This window comes from Cydia strobilella, chromosome 23 (assembly GCF_947568885.1).
Source record: "Cydia strobilella chromosome 23, ilCydStro3.1, whole genome shotgun sequence".
In the NCBI taxonomy this organism is placed as follows: domain Eukaryota; kingdom Metazoa; phylum Arthropoda; class Insecta; order Lepidoptera; family Tortricidae; genus Cydia; species Cydia strobilella.
Genome location: NC_086063.1, coordinates 2,467,707 through 2,489,082, shown reverse-complemented (window position 1 = coordinate 2,489,082; position 21,376 = coordinate 2,467,707). Strand labels below are relative to the sequence as shown.

Sequence of the window (21,376 nt, the reverse complement as noted above, 5' to 3'; positions counted from 1 at the left end):
GATACATTTTATTACGGAAATAATTTATTTAATTTTTTATTTTATTGGTAAGGATAACAACAGCCGTAAATATAACTAAGACATAATTATGTTTACATAAAACAAGGCCAATAACAGTCATCCATCGAGTTACATTATGTATAACGATTAAAAATAACAAAAATAAGAAAACACGAGAATGTACAATACATATACACAAATGCTCGCAGCGCTAGAAGTACATATTGGTTGTAAAATGTTTAAGTAATATAGTTTAATTTACTTACTTATTAAAATAATTTTGATTTTAATTTTAAATTATTTTAATTTTAAAATAAAGTTTTATTTTAATTTAATTTAATTCTGATATAAAACCATGACATGCCATTAGTTGCAAATCAGACATCTGTCATCATTAATGTCAATGACAAAGACGCGGGCAGAAGCTAGTACAGTCGCCATCAGATATATTATATCGGAGCGGCCAAGGTGCTCAAAAATATCTGAACACACACTCTAACGCCTTGACAATAGAGGCGTGTTCAGATATTTGTGAGAGCCTCGGCCGCTCCGATATATCTGATGACGACTATACTTATATTCAGGATAAAACGTGTAGGCATCACGACACACCTACACACGTGTCGTAGTCGTGCTATGATCGGGTTGTAAAGAATGCTAAAAATCGCCGAAAGTAAAGGCGACTTTCTATTGATGCAGTTTCTTACCAGACGGCGTGTCGAATATATAGTTTGTCAAAGGACTGTCTCATTTCAAACATAGACAGAGAGAATCATACTATCTTTATCTTACACTAGTACTAGCACCCAAAAGAAAAGGATGAGTATAGTTTGTTTTGTTCTTATTTACTGACAATTTGGTTTGACCAAATATTTTATATATCAGAATGTCATTTTAAAATGAGAACGTAACTTCTATCTATTGTATGGTGGCGGCTAGGTTCGTGTAACTCTATATGGACCACTTGCGCCATCCAGGGTTAGCCACGGGGTTAACCGGTTAAACCCGGAGTTACCAGTACAATTTAGAAAGAAGAAAGAAAGAAAGAAAAAGCATTATTAGCACAACATAACAAGACTAAAACTAGAAATAATTAAACAGAATGAGGTTGCGCTAAATGGTCCTTACTCAGCTTGGTGTCACGGTGTGAGCCGTGGATACCGGTGGGAGCCGTATATAAATTTAACCCTGTGTTAACGGTTAACTCCGAGTTAGTGTCTAACCCTGGATGGTGCAAGTGGTCCATTCCAATTTCCAATAAGGCGGAGATGAGCAGACAGGCGTGGCTCACTCCGGAATTTCGTCGCGTCGATACTAATACATGCGGCCCACACCAATTTTGGTGTCTAGCCATAGAAGTTGCCACGCACCGCTACGGAATGGACGCCTGCTAGACGCGTTTTGTTAAAGAGTGAATCTTACTACTATTTATTAGAGTACTATTATTTATTCTGTGGCAGAGATGAGAGGAGTCAATGACTCCGCCTCAGTAAAAAGGAGATCCGGCTTAAAAAGTTGCTAAAGTGACCTCGCCAAAAACGCGTCTGCGTTACGGCGTGATATTAATGTGTGAAAACAGTATATTACGCAAAAAAACATGCAATTTATAAACTGAAAGCGCAAAATATCGCAAAATTCTATTGAGAATCTCAATTTGAGACGACAGATAGACAGAATCTAATAGTGTTGTGTTCCTGCCGGTGAGTAAGGTTGCCAGAGCTCGAGGGAGAGGAGTGTTAGGGTCGGCAACGCGCATGTAACTCCTCTGGAGTTGCAGGCGTACATAGGCTATGGAGACTGCTTAACATCAGGCGGGCCGTATGCTTGTTTGCCACCGACGTAGTATAAGAAAAAAAAGATATGGCAGAAATTCGCAGCTGATGGGAGTCAAGTTCCATCGACTGGTATTTATCTACCTTGCTATGAATAATATAATAATTACCTATAGATTTCACTTGAGTAATTGTGTGATGGATGACCTTATTGTTCTGTTTAGTTGTTGACAAGGACCCCAAGGTTAATTATAATGACTGGCATTATGTATGAATTAACGATTATAATATTTATAATTATAATTAATTAGTTTAATAATCGTTTTATAATACAATATAAATAGCCATACTTTTAACTATTTTATTGCTCAATAAAAAAAATGGTGAAGATAGATAACAACCGCAATCTGTATTATAACTTATAATATATAACTTATATTATATAAGATATATGTATAAGGGAAAAATGAACACCCTATAACATCATCTTCTTGTATATTATTGTAGGTATATTTAGCCTTATAGAACTATGAAATAGCAATGATGATTGAATTTGAATTGTTAATTGTTTTCAATTTAGACCGTTAAAATATTAATCGAAAAAATCGATTTCTTCTAAACACGGTGTTGCTATTATTGATAAGTATTCTAACGCTATTTTTCATTTGTTTCAGCCTCAAACAATGTCATCTAAGATCACGAACAGAAACAACATTTAAATACGAACGAACGAACGACCAAACAGACTATTAATACTGTGTTCACTGTTTAAAATGACTCTGAACGCGCCCTAAGAGAAAGAGACGGAGCTGGTTCTCAAAATAGCACGTTCAGGAATAGAAAAAAAATGGCCTCAGTTGGTGGCGGGACGGCGGCGGGCACAGATCGCTCGTGGTGGGCCACAACATGGAGCGCCATGGCTGACCTCGCCGAGGCGGTCGACGATCTGATATGTAGCTTCGATTATATGGACACAGCCATGGACAACCTAGTCATGCTTATCTTCATCTGGCTACTCTTCTCCATAGTCCTTCTCGGCATAGCCAAATGGGCTTACAGTCGCTTCAAGCCGAAAGCTGTTGAACCAGAAAAGCCGAAAGAAGACCCAAAATCAGTCAAATCTACGGCTACTGAGATCGTTAACAGCGCTGATACCGTGTTGGCTACTACTGCTAAAGTTAAAAGTGCTGCGTTTAATTCGTTCAAGCCTAAGCCTAGTGGATTTGTGCCAGCAACTCCTCCCAACAAGCGTCGTCTAGGACGCATGTCTCCTGGCCCCGAAGCATTGCACAAGAAACACCAAAGCATCATAGTACCGACGTGCACGGGCCCGGACCCGCCGAGCGTACAGTGGGTGAACGACTTGTTGACGTGGTTATATAATGATCTGGTTATTGTGAACGAACTAGTGCAGCAATGGATTGTGTCCATGAACGAGTTCTCGAAGAAGTCGGTGGAAGAGGTAAGGGATTTAATTTTGCCACCTAAGTCACTTGAGCACACTAGCGTCAGCGTCTAGTCGGCGCTATGGAAAATGGCGTCACTGTGCAGTTGCGCCAACGTTGCGTCGAGCAGCAGCTAATAGAGTTGACAAGACGACGATGCTCGGGAGACGCTAGTGTGGGATCTTTCTTATAAATCTCAGGTGATTGGTACGAGTAAAGAAGTTCCGCGGGTTTCTAGCAGAAGGTAGCTGTGTTGGAATTAAAACTAGTCTTTGTATATAAAATTTTTACTTAACAGCAAATCAGCATTATGCAGCCAACGGTAGTAGCCTTCTGACGGTAGCTGACCATAATAACTTCTTATGAATCGCCTCAGTTAAATGGTAGACCTAGAAATTGACACTAAAAGCATGTCTTTTAATGCTGAAATCACTGAACAAAATCTGGAATTGTGCGTACTGCAAATGTCTTATTTTCATAAGAATTTGACATGACACTGAGTGGACTCATTGTCACTGTAAAGTCTATGTAGAGTTAGCTTGGTCTGACTACCTTTATCTTTTATCTAACATTTATCTAATATCGCATTTTCGTAAATGTAGGTAGCAAGTCACTAGTCACAGTATTTTGAATGTATTAAATAGGTATATTCAAAGTTGAGTAATTTGAAAAGTTTGTCAATTAAAATACAAAAGTTTACTAACCTAATCGTTAAAATAGTTTTAAAGCTAAAACATTCTAGTTAATTCTGTTTAAAAACCATTTGCTTAATTGTCGAACATTTCCCACAACTATTCAAGTTCTTTTTGGATTTAAACACTTGAATAAGTTCGATATTTATAAATAGGTATTCGTCCTTGTTTTTAAACGCTAATCAATCATAATGATTTAAGTCTTAATAGGCTGCTGTTATTTACAGAATACATATCTATACTTAATAATCTTCAAAAAAGTTTGTATGTATTGTATAATACTTGACTTTTGGTTCAAAATAATCAGGTTGTCAATGTTGTCATATAAGCAGATTTTTCTTTTACGTACGTGTTTATTAGGTACATATTTACACGATCAGAAACAAAATACTACAGCAATAAAACTAATTTCACAGCAAAACAGCATTCTGCTGCGCAAATCAGAATTTTTTGAATTACGTATTTTATTTGAGGACAGTGCGGAGTGTTAGGGTCGGAAACGCGCATGTAACACCTGAGGAGGTGCATGCATCCATAGGCTACGGAGACTGCTTACCATCAGGCGGGCTTGTTTGCCACCGACGTAGTTAGTATTAAAAAAATACGATGGTAAAGGATTAGTCACTACATCTGTAAACACTGCACTTTAAGGATTGTGGAAACGTTTGCATTGCTTATCTACACATGACGCAACGTTAGCTTATCTAGTTATCTAGGCTATTTATAGTGCTCATCATCTTATAGCTTTCATTCTAGATTTCACAATATTCTCGTGCCTGCTGCATAATCGCGGGAAATGTCATGTCCTATTTATGCATGCATATTAATTAGTATGTATATAGGTTGAGTAGAAACCGCTTCGAGAAAGAGCCGAATACTGTGGCCGAATAGAAGGATACAGGTGGCTAAGCGAAACCCTGGATAATATGCTGCCTTTAAAATCTGGATTGTAATGAAAAGTGTTGCGTGAAAGTCTAAAACTTTTCTTTATGACAAGAAACTGACTCCCATAGAGTTTGATAGGAATTTTTGAACAGTCACAGAGCTGACATTTGACATTCCACATTTCTTATGCGAACTGCCAAGGAGTGGAACGCCCTGCCCGAGTCTGTGTTTCCGCATGAGTACAATTTGGAGCTCTTCAAGGCAAGAGTTAATAGGTATCTCATAGGTAAGCGTGCTCCACCGTAGACCACATCATCACTTACCATCAGGTGGGATCGTGGTCAAACGCCTGCCTATTCATTATAAAAAAAAAAAAATTCTTAAAGACCCTAAGATAATATTGTGATATTGTGTTAAATTGAAACTATCGTGCGTCATACAATATCATTATTAACATTAGAGCTTACTCGTAAATCGCGTCAGGCATTCGTCTTCAGTTAGGTAACATTATCACGGGGCTTTTTACCTCACAATTTTACGTGATTAGGTCTAAGTTTAGCCCGCACCATTAGTTCCCCATTTTCAGCCGGAACTGAAAATGGATTCCCATTAACAAACCATCACGAAACACCGAAACTTACTCTATTAAGTACATAAATAAATCTCTACATAAATACGAAGCTCCGAAATGGCTTCAAAGACAAACTGAAATAAATGAACAAAATAACTTCCTGGAATTTCCTGTTAGATCAACAAATCTATAGCTGTCGGCGGACAGCAAACTAAATAAGACTTTATAGTATTGTAATAGGGTTTTTATTTGCTTGGAAGGCAATATTGGCTTGCCTATTATTAGGTCGTGTATAAAAAATCTAGATCAAGAACGGTCTTTATGGTTAACTTATGTATTATTGTCGTGGCGCCGAATATTTGAATCAGGCTGTTTATTTGAAATACAAAACGTTTCGAGTTAGGTACATTTTCCTGAAGTATCGCATCCTGTTTGTATCTCTATACTTACCTACCTACCTCTAAATATGCTTCATTACATTCAGAAATATAGTATGTACCATAATACTTGCACTATCCTACTAACCCGGGGTTAACAGGGAATTGTACTGGTAACCATGGTAACTCCAACTTTAACCGGTTAGTGAATGGTGCAAGTGGCATTGATACTATATGACCCACTTGCATCATCCCACTAACCACGGGTTAAGCGGTTAAACCGTTAACCCAGTGTCAAATTGTACTAGTAACCATTAACTTCAGGTTTAACTGGTTAGCCCCGAGTTAGTGGAAAGGTGTAAGTGGGCCTAATTGTTTTAAATCAATTTGCGACGTCGAGGCAAACAAACCTCGGTTTTTTTTTATTCGTCACTACGCAAGTACGCACTACATTGCCTCCATTTATTTTGGCGTAGGTATAAACATCAGCAAATGTCATTGCTGTTACTTTGTTATACATGAAATAAAACACACAACATGATTTCAGTTTTATTTCAACTATCGCGGTAACCGAAGACAATATTATGTTACTTTGTTGTTAGTTAATATCCTTGAGTCATAAAAACAAAATAGCGAGGCAATTTTAGCCATAAAAGCTGTAGTTATATATGAAGGTCAACTGAAACAACAATGTTAGCAACACAACATACATGTAACAGTAGTAAAATTAAGAAACAAAATAAGCATACGCATAACCATCTTCCGTAGTCGGGTAATACGATGTCGTGCATGCCAGTCAGATTTGCTGACGCTGCGTCTTACGTAAGCGAACAAGTTGCGAACGCGAAGCGAAGCGGCGCGGCGGACCCACGGCGTTCGCGTTCGCATTGTTCGCAACAAGATCGCCCACGTAGGACACTTCTATATGTATCAAAGGATTGATTCACCCCGTTCGTGTTCGCGTGCTGTTCGCCTACGTAGTACGCAGCGTGAGGGTGTTTACTGGAGATATATCTACTTTAATAAACATTTGCAGTTGCTTTACATCTTAAAACTCAAGGCGGTTTAGACAGCTCATGCCACATTTTTGTTTATCAAAATCCTGGCAAATCGAGATAACTTTAAAAGGTTGATTCACGTTACAACGGTCCGGGTCCGGGCTGAGGCATCCGACACTTTCTATAATATAGGTACCTAGTATTACGAATGAATGTGGAGGGAGGTACGAGGAGAGGAAAACCGAGGAATTGAATCCTAAACGAAGCAAAGGATTCTATAATAGAATCCCGAGAGTAACGAGGGATTTTAAGGTAGAATCCTGAGTGTAGTGAAGGATTCAAGTGTGTTACGCCCAAGACACATACTGCTTTTCACATCACCTATGAGGTAATTATGATGTTTAAAAATATTATTTAAGCAAAAAAATATTGTGCACAAAAAATTAAAAATAGTGTCCTAGAACAGAAAAGTGTTACTTTGATCCCTCCTAGCAGGGAAGAAAAGTGCCACTTTGATCCCTCCTAGCGGGGAAGATAAACCTCTTTTTCGAATTGGTGATGTGAAAACTAAGTTTCGGGCAACTCGGCCCGGACCCGGACCCGTTATAGTGTGACTAGTGTGAGTCATCCTGTGATCAGGAAAACAAAGCTTTTAAATGGAAGCTTCATTTTAAACCATTATAATCATGGAAGCGTGTGCGTGTAAGCATTGTACTATATCGCATTCTTATACACGAATGATATAGATTGTTCTAAAAATAGAAATGTAGGTACCTAACCTATTTACTCTTATTACTCATAGACACACAAACACTGCAATATTATGTGTTTATGTAAAGATGGTCTCAACATATATATGCATATTGTACATATTTAAGATTAATATTTTATGTTTGTTATCAAACAACCAATGCAGTAAAGTGCATTGAGGAGTGTTGACAATGCATTGCATTAAAGGTCAAGTTATGTCCATTAGTTGAATAAAGGTTAGATTCGGATTACGTCTGCAACAGCGTTGCTGCTGCATTGACGCGGTCATTGTCAATTTGCTTGATAAGTTGAGTGAAGCATTGAAAATCCTTATAACGACAGCGATACGGCAACGGCAGGAAGTTGACTGTGTTACGGCTCGGCCACGAGGCCACGACATTCTGCGACCGGCGACAGCAACCATAGTTGGGAAGGGAACAAAAGGTCCGATCGCTGTGTGTCGTTGCGGCGTCCTATGGTTGCCGCCGCCGCAACCGCCGGTCGCAGAATGTCGTCGCCGAGCCGTTATCGCCCGTTCCGTACCCAAAGGGTAAAAACGGGACCATATTACTAAGACTCCTGACTGTCTGTCTGTCTGTCCAGAATCAGAATCAAATGTTTTTATTCGTGATAAACTTAAAACTAAAATAGGTAAGAGTTAAAGTTTACCACGAAATGGTCTCGCCTCAGCATAATACTCCCGAAAGTCAGCGCTGATCTTCCGGCGAGACCATTCATGTCCGTGTCCATCTGTCACCAGGCTGTATCTCATAAACCGTGATAGCTAGACAGTTGAAAATTTTACATATGATGTATTTCTGTTGCCGCTATAACAACAAGTACTAAAAACAGAATAATATAAATATTTAAGTGGGGCTCCCATACAACAAACGTGATTTTTTTGCCGTTTTTTGCGTAATGGTACGGAACCTTTCGTGCGCGAGTCCGACTCGCACTTGGCCGTTTTTTTTCGCTATTGCAACGCTGCATCATCAATACTGCACCAGCAATGCTGCTAGTAACGCAGGTGTTGCCATAACTTTACCATAAACAGGTATACAATAAGATGGCGTCTCGTGTGACCAGAATGACAATATTATAACGTAACTAAATTATACACATGAAGGATAACATGGAGGAAAATATTTAAACTGTGAAACCTTGACCGGACAGTGACTCATCAACGTTTTTGCTAAAACCTACTACATATTATGCAGGTAGGTACCTACACAACTATATTTTAAATTAACTTTAGTTAGAGTAGGGATATAAACAATTTGTAATTAATAGAAATTCAAACTCTGACTGAACTTACTAAGTATTCATTAATCAACTATTATATTTATTAATATACAACTCACTGGCCCAATTGTTCCATACAAACGACATCAACGCGCCTCGCGATGCGCTTGACACTTCAATTTTCAACGTACATAAATATATAAATACCTAGTTTGTTTTATTATTTCGATTAACTCGTAGAAAAAGTACTGCCATAATTAGTTATCCAAATCGAAATCATAAGGAATACTCATTCCTGGCTAAACTACTAATTTGTTTCTAACATGACACTAATTTCTGTCGCTCTCCTGTCGATGAGATTATCATTCACGAAAAGATGATACATGAATTCTCATGATGTAATGAAAATGGCATTCGGGATGTGGGTGAGCGCCCAAACAGATGCACTTAACGTTTTTTGCAGCAGTTGTGGGTTTTGGGGCATTATGTACAGTATTTACAGTACATCACACATCACTCACATTTGTATTTTATACAATCGTGATATAATAGAGAGCTTTACAGTCGAGTATTGTATACAACACTTTTTCTACGAGTCATCTAAAACAATACTTTTTTGTATAAAACCTAAATTAATAATGAAAATTGGTACTTACCAATTTGACTCAGATCTCAGTAGACAACAATGTATTTTCTATGGGAGCGCGGCGGAACGTGATTGGTCAAATTATTTTATAGTTGACTACAGCGTATCGAAATGAATATTATAGTTGAGTTGGGAGTCCATACATTTATTTATTTATTTATTCAACAGTACATGTCATGTGCATTACAAAAGATGTTAGTTACAGTTAGTTGGTACATGACAGGGCACAAAATGCTAACAGATAGGTACTTACAATTCTAGCGAAAATCAAAATAATTAATATAATTTAAAGCTAAGATAGTTCATGCAAAGGAAAGGTATGTCATGAAAAGTACGCAATTATAGTTTGGTATACGAAATCGTAATTCAACCATTACAGTCGACGAGTAGAAAAATGTCATTAGCTCCATACTATACTTACCTCTGCGCCTCTGACTATACCAGTATTAGAAAATGTCCATAATAATAAACTGACATAATAATATAAATTATAGGCATAATGCATGCTGTTTGGTATTGCAGGTGTTCATGGACAACGGCAATTACTTACCATCAGGCAATCTGCTTGTTTGCCTGTCACATCATTAAAAAAAACCGGCCAAGTGCGAGTCGGACTCGCGCACGAAGGGTTCCGTACCATTACGGAAAAAAACAGCAAAAAAATCACGTTTGTTGTATGGGAGCCCCATATAAATATTTATATTATTCTGTTTTTAGTATTTGTTGTTATAGCGGCAACAGAAATACATCATCTGTGAAAATTTCAACTGTCTAGCTATCACGGTTCATGAGATACAGCCTGGTGACAGACAGACAGACAGACGGACAGACGGACAGCGGACGTGATTTTTTTGCTACGGTTATGGTACGGAACCCTTCGTGCGCGAGTCCGACTCGCACTTGGCCGGTTTTTTTTCCAAACTGCTTTAAAATTCCATCTGGTTCTGGTAGGCAAGTTAATTATTTAAGTTGTTAACAAATAAAAAAAGCATTAAAACATTAAAACTACATATAAACTAAACAAATTAAAACTAAACTAACATTTAAGATAATATTTTATCGTAGAATATCAAAGGCTGTCGTTATTTTTACTAGAGCTTTTCCTAATTGGAAAAACTTACTAAGTGGTAATAGGCCGATTTTGATTTTCTTGTCGACTTTTTTTCGTCAGTTTTTGATAACATTTGCCAAGTTTGTAATTCTCCAAATCCTACAAACTGGGACAAAAAATGTAAACATACGTTTTCGTAATTCAGTTAAAAAGATTTTTAGGTCATTCGGCAAAATTGTACAGAATATTAGGGAACACAAGTAATAATCACCATCGAAATCTGACGAAAAAAAGAAAACGATATAATAAAAATCGGCCAAAAGAGCAGTTTAGCGTGTATTGCAAGCAAAGCAATGCTGCGTTCTCGGCGATAAAACACGGTAACTACTTTGTTCTGGCCAGCGACCTGGAATTCGAGTTATGTCACTTTTATGACAGTTTTACGACCTCATTATGACGGTTAAATTTTGCCAAACGTCGTGCTGGGATACGGAAGTGTCTAGGCACAAAAAATGCTGTAGCAAATAATGAAAATTTTTGGGTATTGCCATAGAGAGCTCACTGTCACTCCATACATCAGTTTTGTTACCAAAACGACTATTATTTTCGTAGTCGACATCTAGCGTCAAGTAGCGGGATTATCAGTACTGTTACTCGACAATAGATGTCGCGACGAACGGAAAGTGTAATGCTCAACAATTTTCAGCTAATATTATAACCGGATCAACCGGAACTCTGTTTTCAAATCCTTCTGCTTGTAATATTAGTTGAGCAATACACTTTTCGTCAGTCGCGACACACGTGACATCTAGTGTTGAGTAGCAGTACTGTTAATTCCTCTACTAGACGCTAGATGTCGATTACGAAAATAGTTGTCGTTTTGGTAACAAAACTGATGTATGGAGTGAGCACTCTATGTTTACTTATTTCTCTCCGGTCTCCTCACGATGTTTTCCTTCATTGAAAAGCAACTGGTAAATATCCACAGATATCAAATGATATTTCGTACATAAGTTCCGAGAAACTCGTTGGTACGAGCCGGGGTTGCAAGTCGCACCTCTTACCACTGTGTGGTTTGGCAGAAGAAAATATGTATTTAGTTGTAAGTAAGATCTTTGAATAAACGTTTATTTATTTATTTATTTTTTACCGCTAGGCCACCAGCGCTAAGACATACTATATGCATAGTTAGAGTTAGACCAAGATAAGTCTGCAACGATTTTGATAGCACACGCAGTGCAAGTGTTATTTTAAACGTCAATCGTCTATGAAATTATGACTCTATAACTACGCACTACCAAAAACTTGTAAAAACAATAAAAGATTTCACGCATGGAATAAAGGATATAAAGATGATATAAAGGAGCCAAATCTCTATGTATGAAAAGTGTCCATCAAAAAACAGTTATTAGGCGGCGCCACCATACACCGAAATACTACCAAAACAATCTACGTAATTTGGTCGGGTTATTTGTTGCCTTATATGGTTCATGTTATACTCATGTCCCAGAGCCTAACTAGCGCCACCGGAGAGATTAGGAACTATTATTTAAAGCTTAACGCGGTCACTTTTACAACAATTCTGCCATAAGAGATTGCGATCCTTTCTATACCGTCCATAATTATCTGTAATTATCTGTATTTGCTACACCCTATTCAGGGTCCATGTGATACCATAAGAAATATGTAAATACTACCCAAAAATGTACCATGGAAGCAAGAAATAAATGAATGAATACTGAATTATTTCACGTCTTCATCCGCGCTGCAGACTCCGTGAATCTGGGTCAATGCGGGAGATTTCAAATTTAGAACGCGGAACCGCTGCACCACTGCGGTATGCACTATCAAAACAAACTACTCCAAAACTAAAACTGAGTTCCTCGCACAACGTATCTTAATGCCTCAAGGGCCTATTTTAGATTTAAGCTAGTTATTAATTTCGTTTACGTAGTACCACTGTTTATATCTAGTATGTAAATAATAGGTATTATCAGTCGCTTTTCGGTTCGGTGGAGGAAATCCTCTTGAGGAAACCGGACTAACTCCACTATTACACTTAAGAGCTATAAAAATAAGTAGCTTTGTATGGACATACCCTAAGAAATGTTATAGAAATATGATGTACGTAGCATATGTTGAAATTATATTGCAGTCACATTTCAGAGATAACTTTTTTTGCTTACTAAATCGGTGCAGTTAGTCATACCATGCCATTTTTAAAGTATAGACTATTAGTGACAGAGTCTGATACCTAAACGTCAAATATTATAAAAATATGATTTTCATAAGGGCACTACCACGCTTTGTCACTGCAAAGGCAATGCAGACGATATTTATAAATTAACCTGGACATTTAATATTTAGCATCATTATTTTATTATTTTACTAATTTTCTAAACGAACTTGACATTTAACGTTGCATAAACGTCGATAAAATATAAAGTTATAAATATAGATTTTATTGCTATTTGTATGAGATGCATGTAATTTTACCTAGACTTAAGAAAATTGAGTGCCCTGACAGGGTGTCATGTACCTACCATCCTCAAACTGTAACACCTAATGTATTATGAACATGACTGCAATACAATAAAGAATAAAGAATAAGATATGAGAAAGATATGTCCGATTATTTCCACTACTTCCAGTCATTGCGCAGGTACTCGTATTATGAATTATGATCTCAAATCTCAATATCTTACGTAAACAATTGTATGAATCAATGAATGTTTACGCGAGATGAGTTCACGTCTCAATTTAGCTGGTGATTGGAAGTCAAAGGTCTTTTAGATTGGCGGGCTCTCGATAGGAGAACAATGTAGCCCGAGAGGCGACCTTCACGTTGTTTACATTATCGAATAATAAAGGATGTCCTTAGGCATTGGACAAAGCCGAAATTTAATGCATTAGGGTATTTAGAATCAGTATACAAAGTATCATAACAACCGGTGTAGCGGTTACGAAGAAATTAACAAATTACGATTTTTTACTTTGGAGCAGCCTGTATGTGTTAATAGCTCTTAGTAATAAATAGTATGAAACCTTCTTCGACCTTATTGATTATCTTCTTTATTTATAAAGTAAAGTGAATAAAGTAAAATTTTATTTTTTAAAATCAGTTACATTTATGTGTGTGTTATCACTAATAACACACATTAATAAGATTCAGACTTTTGATAAATGTCATCATTGCCGCACATTTTCGAACAAATTGTCATAAATACAGCATGTTTCTTTTTGTTGTCGATCATTGGAATTAATTTTTGTTCGAATTTTTTTTTATCTCTTGTTCTAATTCAAAAAAATTAACGTTAGAGCATTCCTGAGAAGTTACCCTACGTGGGATTTCAGGGATTGTCCAATGGCTAAGGTCAACCTGTATACGTCTAATTATTTTGAAAAAAATGCCGATTCTGACCAATGATTCTTGCTTAAAATTAAATATTGATTAGTTTATTCAAAGCATGTTTCAATGAAAAGAAGATGAAGTGACATCTCAATTTAGCGTAGTGATTGGAAGTCAAAGGTCTGTGAGATTGGCAGGCGCTAGATAAGCGCGTAATGTAGTCCGAGAGACGACCATCACACTGGTTACGTCACTTAATAAACTACTATTAGTGAATTAGTATCTGTGTTGAAAATAACTGGATGTTGACTAGGACTCAAGAAGGTAAACATGACTAAAAGTTCTACGTAAAATTATAGTATATTGTGCAACGTAGCCCTACGTTCTGGGGTAAGTGAAATATTGTACGAGAGTCTATATATATTAACAATATTCTTACCCCCGGAGTCAAAAACAAAAAACTAAATTTTAAGCGAAATCATTCTTAAATACATTTCTTACATTCGTCCGCCATTTTTCCTTAGGCACAGACCCATCGGCATTCAGCCACAATTGAAAATTGTGTAAATATATTTGAAACGGCTATTAAATTAATCAAATTAAATATTTTAAAGCATAAACTTTCAATTCAATTCAATTCATAAACAAAAAAAAATTATAAACGTCAGTATTTTCGAAGTGAAATTCGTTTATACCTACTTGGCTCGTATGAATTAGTGACATAATTTAAAAAAAACTACGAGTGCTTTATTTTCATAATCCATAACTCCCGCGGGAACAATATAGGGCTTAAACTTCAGTACACCTGCATGAAATAAGATCTTTTGCGAGCAAGTGTGATGAAAAAATTAAAGCTATATAGCTAAGCTAGCGACTATAGGAAATAGCCGCAATCTTAACGAAATTTCGGAAACTGGATGAGTAAAATACAAAGTATTATTAATTGTTTTTATTTTAGCTAGTTGATTAAGCAGGCAGTGTTAAGCGCTACAATATCATAAAAAGCAAAACACACCGGCACGTTATTATATTTATAACCTCCAAAACTATATTACCAGTGTGTCAAATACAATAGAGCAAACAATCGAAAAGGTTTCATGCACGTGAATTCATATCTCGATTTACTGTTGTGATTAGAAATAAAAGTCCGAGAGATAAGCGTGGAATGTAGCCCGGGAGATGACCTTCACACGCGTTACGTCATCGAACTAATAAAATGCTAATCGTAAATTTGCATCCAACGGACGCTTGAAAGAATACATTATTTTATTTGTAAGATAAGAGATCCTTGGATATAAAATTGACATAATACCAGAAACCTGATGTATTTTCGATTTATTTGTAATTTTTTTTACGACATACGATTAAATAAAGAAAACAAATGGATTTTCTTTAGTGTAGTGTCTTGTAGGATGCTTATAAAAATCTACCCTGGTTTTAGGGTGCGTGTAATGAGATAAGTAGGTGCCTACATCTTATATTTTACTTTCAGGCATTGAAGAAGTAAGTTATTCTGAATAGAATGTTTTGCAAATATGTTTTGATTGATATGCTAGTATGAATCCAATGTAACATCCAAATCTACTATTATTGTTAAATACATATTACACGAATAATGCCTACAGCCACAGCCGAAAGTTTCACAGTGCACAGTTTTCACACTCGAATATACATGTAAGAGCAATACAGACAAAGATAACTAAATTTAGATTTTCGAAAGAAAGAAAGAAGAAAGAAAATACATTTATTTAACGCCACAACATAGTACATAAAAAAAGACATGCAGACAAAAAAAACATTTGGACGCTAAAAGGATCCCCATTTAACATGATGCCGCGGCGAACCGTGGCGCTGGTTTTCTGTGGGGACCTGACTTAATCTAAAATTTATGGCGACCGTACGCCGATATCGATATGTACTCTATCTTAAGAGAATAGATGTGATTGAAACTGAAATTCACATGAAACATGTGAGCTTAAAAAAAAAATCCGACAACTTGACTAAAATTAAAAGTGATTATTAAATAATGCATGCGTACCGCGTGACGGTGACACATCTGACACACCGTGACTTTCATATTGACACCAGACTCGTCTCGTCTCGTCAGCTAAATACAGGTCTATTATTAGGATCTAGAACTTAACGTTAGTGGGCGATGCATGCGTTGTTCCTCTAGAAATACTTGGCAGGTTGCGCTTTTACCTTTATGACGTTATGTTTACCTGTTACGATAAGAATATGAAATAGACTATTGTTTAAAAAATAATAATATGGAATATGATTTTTTATTTTATTTCTAATACTTATTTTTAGTTAGTAGCAATAGTCTATGTAGCAAAGAAAAAAAAACTTATTGTAAGTTTCGTGTAAAGCATTGGCCTTGCCTCATGATGTGTTCATTCTTCAACTAAAAATGGAAAACGAAAATGGTATTTTTTAAGTTCTTATAAGCAATCAAATTTGAATAAAATCAATTACAACTAAATTAAAACTAACTAAAATAGTCCCCCAGATCTGATCCCTGCGGAAGGGTGCCCATAATGCTGGCTACATTGCCTCGCTTAATGGCAATTCCGATTCCTTGGCCAAGAATGAGCCAGCCCTAGGATCTCTGGTGGTGTCAAGAAGCATCTTTAAATAAACTTAGCGCATCCTGACACCAAGGTCCCAAATAAAAGTCTTACTATTAATACTTCTCTTAATAGTAATACTTAAAGAAATATAACTTAAATTATATACAGAAAAAAACTTAACACATTCTTTAGAGTATTTTTAATCAGGTTAATTTTAGTTTATTTAGAAAATACTGTATTAATAATTAGTTATTTTGTTTTGCTTTATTTATTATATTATTTTATTTTTATGTACCGTAATACGAACAATTAAACTTGAAAATTGTAAACTCGTTATAAAAACGCCACCTGTATAAAATCTGCTCGCAGTGCGCCGACGAGTTTTATTTAACACTTACACAGCAATTAAATAACAGCTGACATTCACTACACAGCGTTACGCCGGGCTTGTGTTTATTATTAGGTAGTTTCCGTGCATTGGGTGACACGTGCGAAATCACGGTCGGAACTCAGCCCGACAGCGGTTTTGATGTCTAGTCAACGTCAATAGTATATTGTGTCACAAGTGAGCAAAATGACATATTTACGGTGAGGGCGTACAATTGAATCCTAAACGAAGCGAAGGATTCTATAATAGAATCCCGAGAGTAGCGAGGAGTTCTAAAGTAGAATCCTGAGCGTAAGTGCGCACTGTCCGATTGGTATCTGTCGCTTGACCTGTGTTGCTACAGTTTGAATGAATTTATTTTAAGGAAGTGTAATAAGCCCTGACATTAGATAAAAAACTGAGATATAGATATAATAATTGTAATAACGAATAGAAAATAAATATAATAATTGTAATAATGAACTTTATCAATAGAACTACGAACACAAATTGTATATTGTAACGTAGTATAAATCTATTATAATTATATGGTTGACATTGTATATTATAGTATGGCTGAATTGACGTGTAAAATTTGTACAATTTTATCAATAAATGTATCTTATCTTATCTTATGGTAGTATGTACAATAATTTGTCCCCATAGCAATAAATCGATAAGAGACTCGATAGCGGCGGCGGGTGAAGGCCGCGGGGAGTCGGGATCACGCGTTACATCAGACATCAACTTTCCATAACCATCATTGTGTGCCGTTCTCGTGAACGTTCTCCGTTTTGTATAAGTAATGTTCTCGCACGAGAACAAAATAGTAAACGGAGAGAGTACCTAATAGAGAGTAAAGGGATAACGTTCTCGAGAAAGGCACAATTAAGTAATATATTGTAAACCACCAGCTTCTGTCCGCGACTGCGTCTGCGTGTAATGATGACGATGATGAGATAAAAAACTATGCTATGTCCTTCCCGGGCATTAAACTATCTCCATACCAAATTTTATTTAAATCGGTTCAGTGGTTTAGGCGTAATGATTGACAACCGACAATAAGTACCCTTTAGGTTGAAAGTCGCACATATCTGAAACGGCTTGCGTACACTGCAGACCGTTATAATTTTCAGCCTATTTTTGTGTATTTTTAGTTCAACAAAGTCTCAACGAAAGAATCCACCTTCAAAAGCATTGAAATAGATCACTTATGTTTATGACAGAATATACCATTTCGTTGACAGTTTTTTACGGTATTCTTGGTATATATACGGTACACTTGATTATTCAAAACTGATAGAAAAATGGGCCTGTAAAATAAACGTTGTGAAGCAAACCTAACACTAAAATAAATATAAACACTAACCAACAACCGGTTTAAGACACTAGAAGAACGCAAACATTTAGCGTCCGTCGATAAATAACTCAACAATGGAACTTAGCGATTGGCCAGCCGCCAGTATATTAGTTTCTGTGCCAACTATTCACAATAAACTCTTTTAAACTCGTTTCTAATACAATTTTATCCAGAGATTCATAATAAGTGTATGTAATCGTAGATCAGATATATGCTGGTTTTGTCGTTAGGAAGATTTGTAAATATTAGCAGCAACCACAGAGGTTATTGGCTGAGGCAACGTCTACATATTATAATTAAAGCGAATTAGTTCCAAAACGTCGCAATGCATTTGGTTATTCTGGAGATATCCGACTTTTAGACCGAAAGTGTGTTGTGATATGATTACCGTCTGATGCATGAGGATATTTTTGTCTCTTAATGAAGTTATGCAATTTTAATTGTTTGACATTGAATTTGTCATTAAGGCGAATATTGTACTTACTATAATTCAGGTATAGGTAGTTTTTTTCCTATTCCTATGCGATTATGCCATAAACGGGTTGATTTATTTTTTATAATGGTTATTTATTCACGGTTAGTTGGTAGGTTGGTACTATAGTATTTTTTAAAACAGCGTGCGTGCGGTGACAGATGCCATCTTCGTACAATTTAAGTATAACCTTAAAACGCAAAATCTCGCAAAATTGTATTGAGATGACCAAGCTGTAAGAAAAATATTATAAGAACAAAATACTTGCTAACCTAAGATTTAAAATAAAATTAAGGTAAAAAAGTTTTAAGTTAAACGGTTTTATTTTAATCAGAATGTGGACCAAAAACTAGAAAATAAAAATTATTATACTAATTAAAAGAATCAAGAAAACATTTAACAAGCACTTGGACTATGCATTAGACGATCAAATTTATGACTTTAAAATACATCAAAAGTTAATTATCTGCCGGAAGTGTAACTTTTTCCATTTTTTCCTTTAATATATTTGGAACATCAAAAATTAATTAAAATAGCACCATGACAGACGAGGTAGACAGACAAACATTTAACATACCATTCCAACAATGGTTTTACGTGACCAAATACTAAAACGATTTGATTACCATCGTAGGTAACCATGTCGATAAGAAACGTAAGGCTTACCGCCAAGGTTTAATGGTGTTATATGGAGAAATATAATTAAATTCAACCACGTTTTCAGACGTGCAATAAGTAGCAGAACATTCTTACGAAAAGTTACGAAAAATCAATTAAATAAAGATTTAATTAATTTATTTTACAATTTATGTGTGTTTACTAATATATCTTTAAGAACTGTAAACTAACAAAATATGGGCCGACAGACCTGAAATAAAGATTTTCAATTCAATTCAAAGATAGAGGCAGACAACAGGCGATCTTATCGCTGAAAAGCAATTTCAACAACCTCTCTATAAGGTGCCATGTTTATTGCAATACAAAATCTTCAAAAATGCTAAAAGCCAAAACGCTAGTTAAATCATGGCCGACGCTCATTTGTCAGAGCAATTCGTGCGTAATTTGACATTGACAAAGAGGATATAATAAGATAGAGCGGTACTGTCATAGTAAATTTTGTAACCACAGTAAATTCACTGCCATCTATCGACACACTTTAAAACTAAAAATTAAGATTTATAAAAATACGATAAAATGTATTTAAATATGGATACGTGATTTTTTTATTTGCATTAATTATTTTATTATTTTGACCCACGTTCTTTCACTGATATGCGTTAAAATTGTTAAATAACAAACGAAACCGTCGACGCCCTCTATACGAGAGTAGGCCAAAGGTAGTAGCGACATCAAATGTTCGTCATTTTCGAGGCACGTTTTTTCCTTAGACTGTATCCATCTATTACGGAGTTATATCTATCTTTGACATTGAGTAGCGAAGCTTTTAGGCTGATTGATAACGTCAGACAGATACTGATTAGGCAAGGCCTACCTGTTTGGGTTTGGTGTGTTTTAAAATGTGGCTAAAATATTAATTGAGTACCAACACAGACATTTGAGTAGGTACAGACATTTGATCAGCCAATTCAGCCTGATCATTAAAGGGCCTTTTTAGGATTCCGTACCCAAGGGGTGAAAACGGGACCCTATTCTAAGACTTCGCTGTCTGTCTGTCTGTCACCAGGCTGTATCTCATTAACCTTGATAGTTAGACAGTTGAAATTTTCACAGATGATGTATTTCTGTTGCCGCTATAACAACAAATACTAAAAAGTAGGGAAACCTCGGTGCGCGAGTCCGACTCGCACTTGGCCGGTTTTTTTTTTCTGTTAGATTTGGATAAAATTTGGAGGGTTTAAAGAGCTCCTAATTATGGGTGGAAGAAATACGGTACGCTTAAAAATATACAGTTTTCCGTTGATTTACTAAAATAGGTACATTATAATTATGTGTTTGTATACCTGTCCGATTTCTAAGAGCCAGTTCGCCATAGATTTACTATGGCAAACTGGCTCTTACGCAGCGTACTACGTAGGCTAACAACACGCGAACGCGAAGCGAAGCGATGCGATGCGATGCGTCGCGGGGTGAATCAATCCTTTGATACCTATAGAAGTGTCCTACGTGGGCGATCTCGTTGCGAACGCGAACGCCGTGGGCCCTCTGCGCTGCTTCGCTTCGCGTTCGCGAGTTGTTCGCTTACGTAAGACGCTGCGTTAGAAAAGCGGACAGATTATATAACTGGGGAAGTTTAGAAGGACAGTAAAGTTGCTCTTATTTTTCACATATCCGCCAAATTTTATCGAATTCTCACAAAAACCTAATACAAAAAAATTAAAATCGGCCCAGGTACATTTGATCAGTCAGATAATTAGTTTAGGTACTAACATGGTAATTTAAGTATATTTGTAACTAACAAAATATGGATTGTATCGTCCGAAATAAATGTTTTTTTTATAATTTATTCGATGCGCCGCTTGATTCGGTTCAAAAGGGCCTACTAGCATACTATTACTTATTCTGTGCTACTTAGTAATCCTGAAATCCTGTAGAACTTCGATCGGCTCTCTCCTACTTTAATAGTTTTTGATATGTATGCTCTAAGGTCAAACTTGTTTTGATTTATTAACCAAACAAACTATCAAAACAACCACAACTGCGTTTAATTTATACATTATTTATCCTTGGTTTAATGATTTTCTTACCCATTCATTACAATTTCTTACCCATTATGCTTGATTGCCACCGACGTGGTATAAAAAAAAACCGGCCAAGTGCGAGTCGGACTCGCGCACCGAGGGTTCCGTACTTTTTAGTATTTGTTGT

The 21,376-nt window shown here is 36.3% G+C and overlaps 2 protein-coding genes across 6 annotated transcripts in view; one reads left to right on the top strand and one right to left on the bottom strand.

Moving 5' to 3' along the window:
* LOC134751799 (protein enabled) overlaps positions 1 to 21,376 on the bottom strand; it is a 168,415-nt gene that overhangs the window by 69,851 nt on the left and 77,188 nt on the right. The window lies entirely within an intron of this gene.
* LOC134751777 (uncharacterized) overlaps positions 1 to 21,376 on the top strand; it is a 76,281-nt gene that overhangs the window by 25,413 nt on the left and 29,492 nt on the right. For all 5 annotated transcript variants that reach the window (XR_010128701.1, XR_010128698.1, XR_010128699.1 and 2 more), the window contains exon 2: positions 2,447 to 3,234. Coding sequence is in view for 1 of the 5 variants with exons in the window: in XM_063687261.1 (XP_063543331.1) it covers positions 2,620 to 3,234 (615 nt within the window). In the remaining 4 variants the exon portion in view is untranslated. The remainder of the gene's footprint in view (positions 1 to 2,446; positions 3,235 to 21,376) is intronic.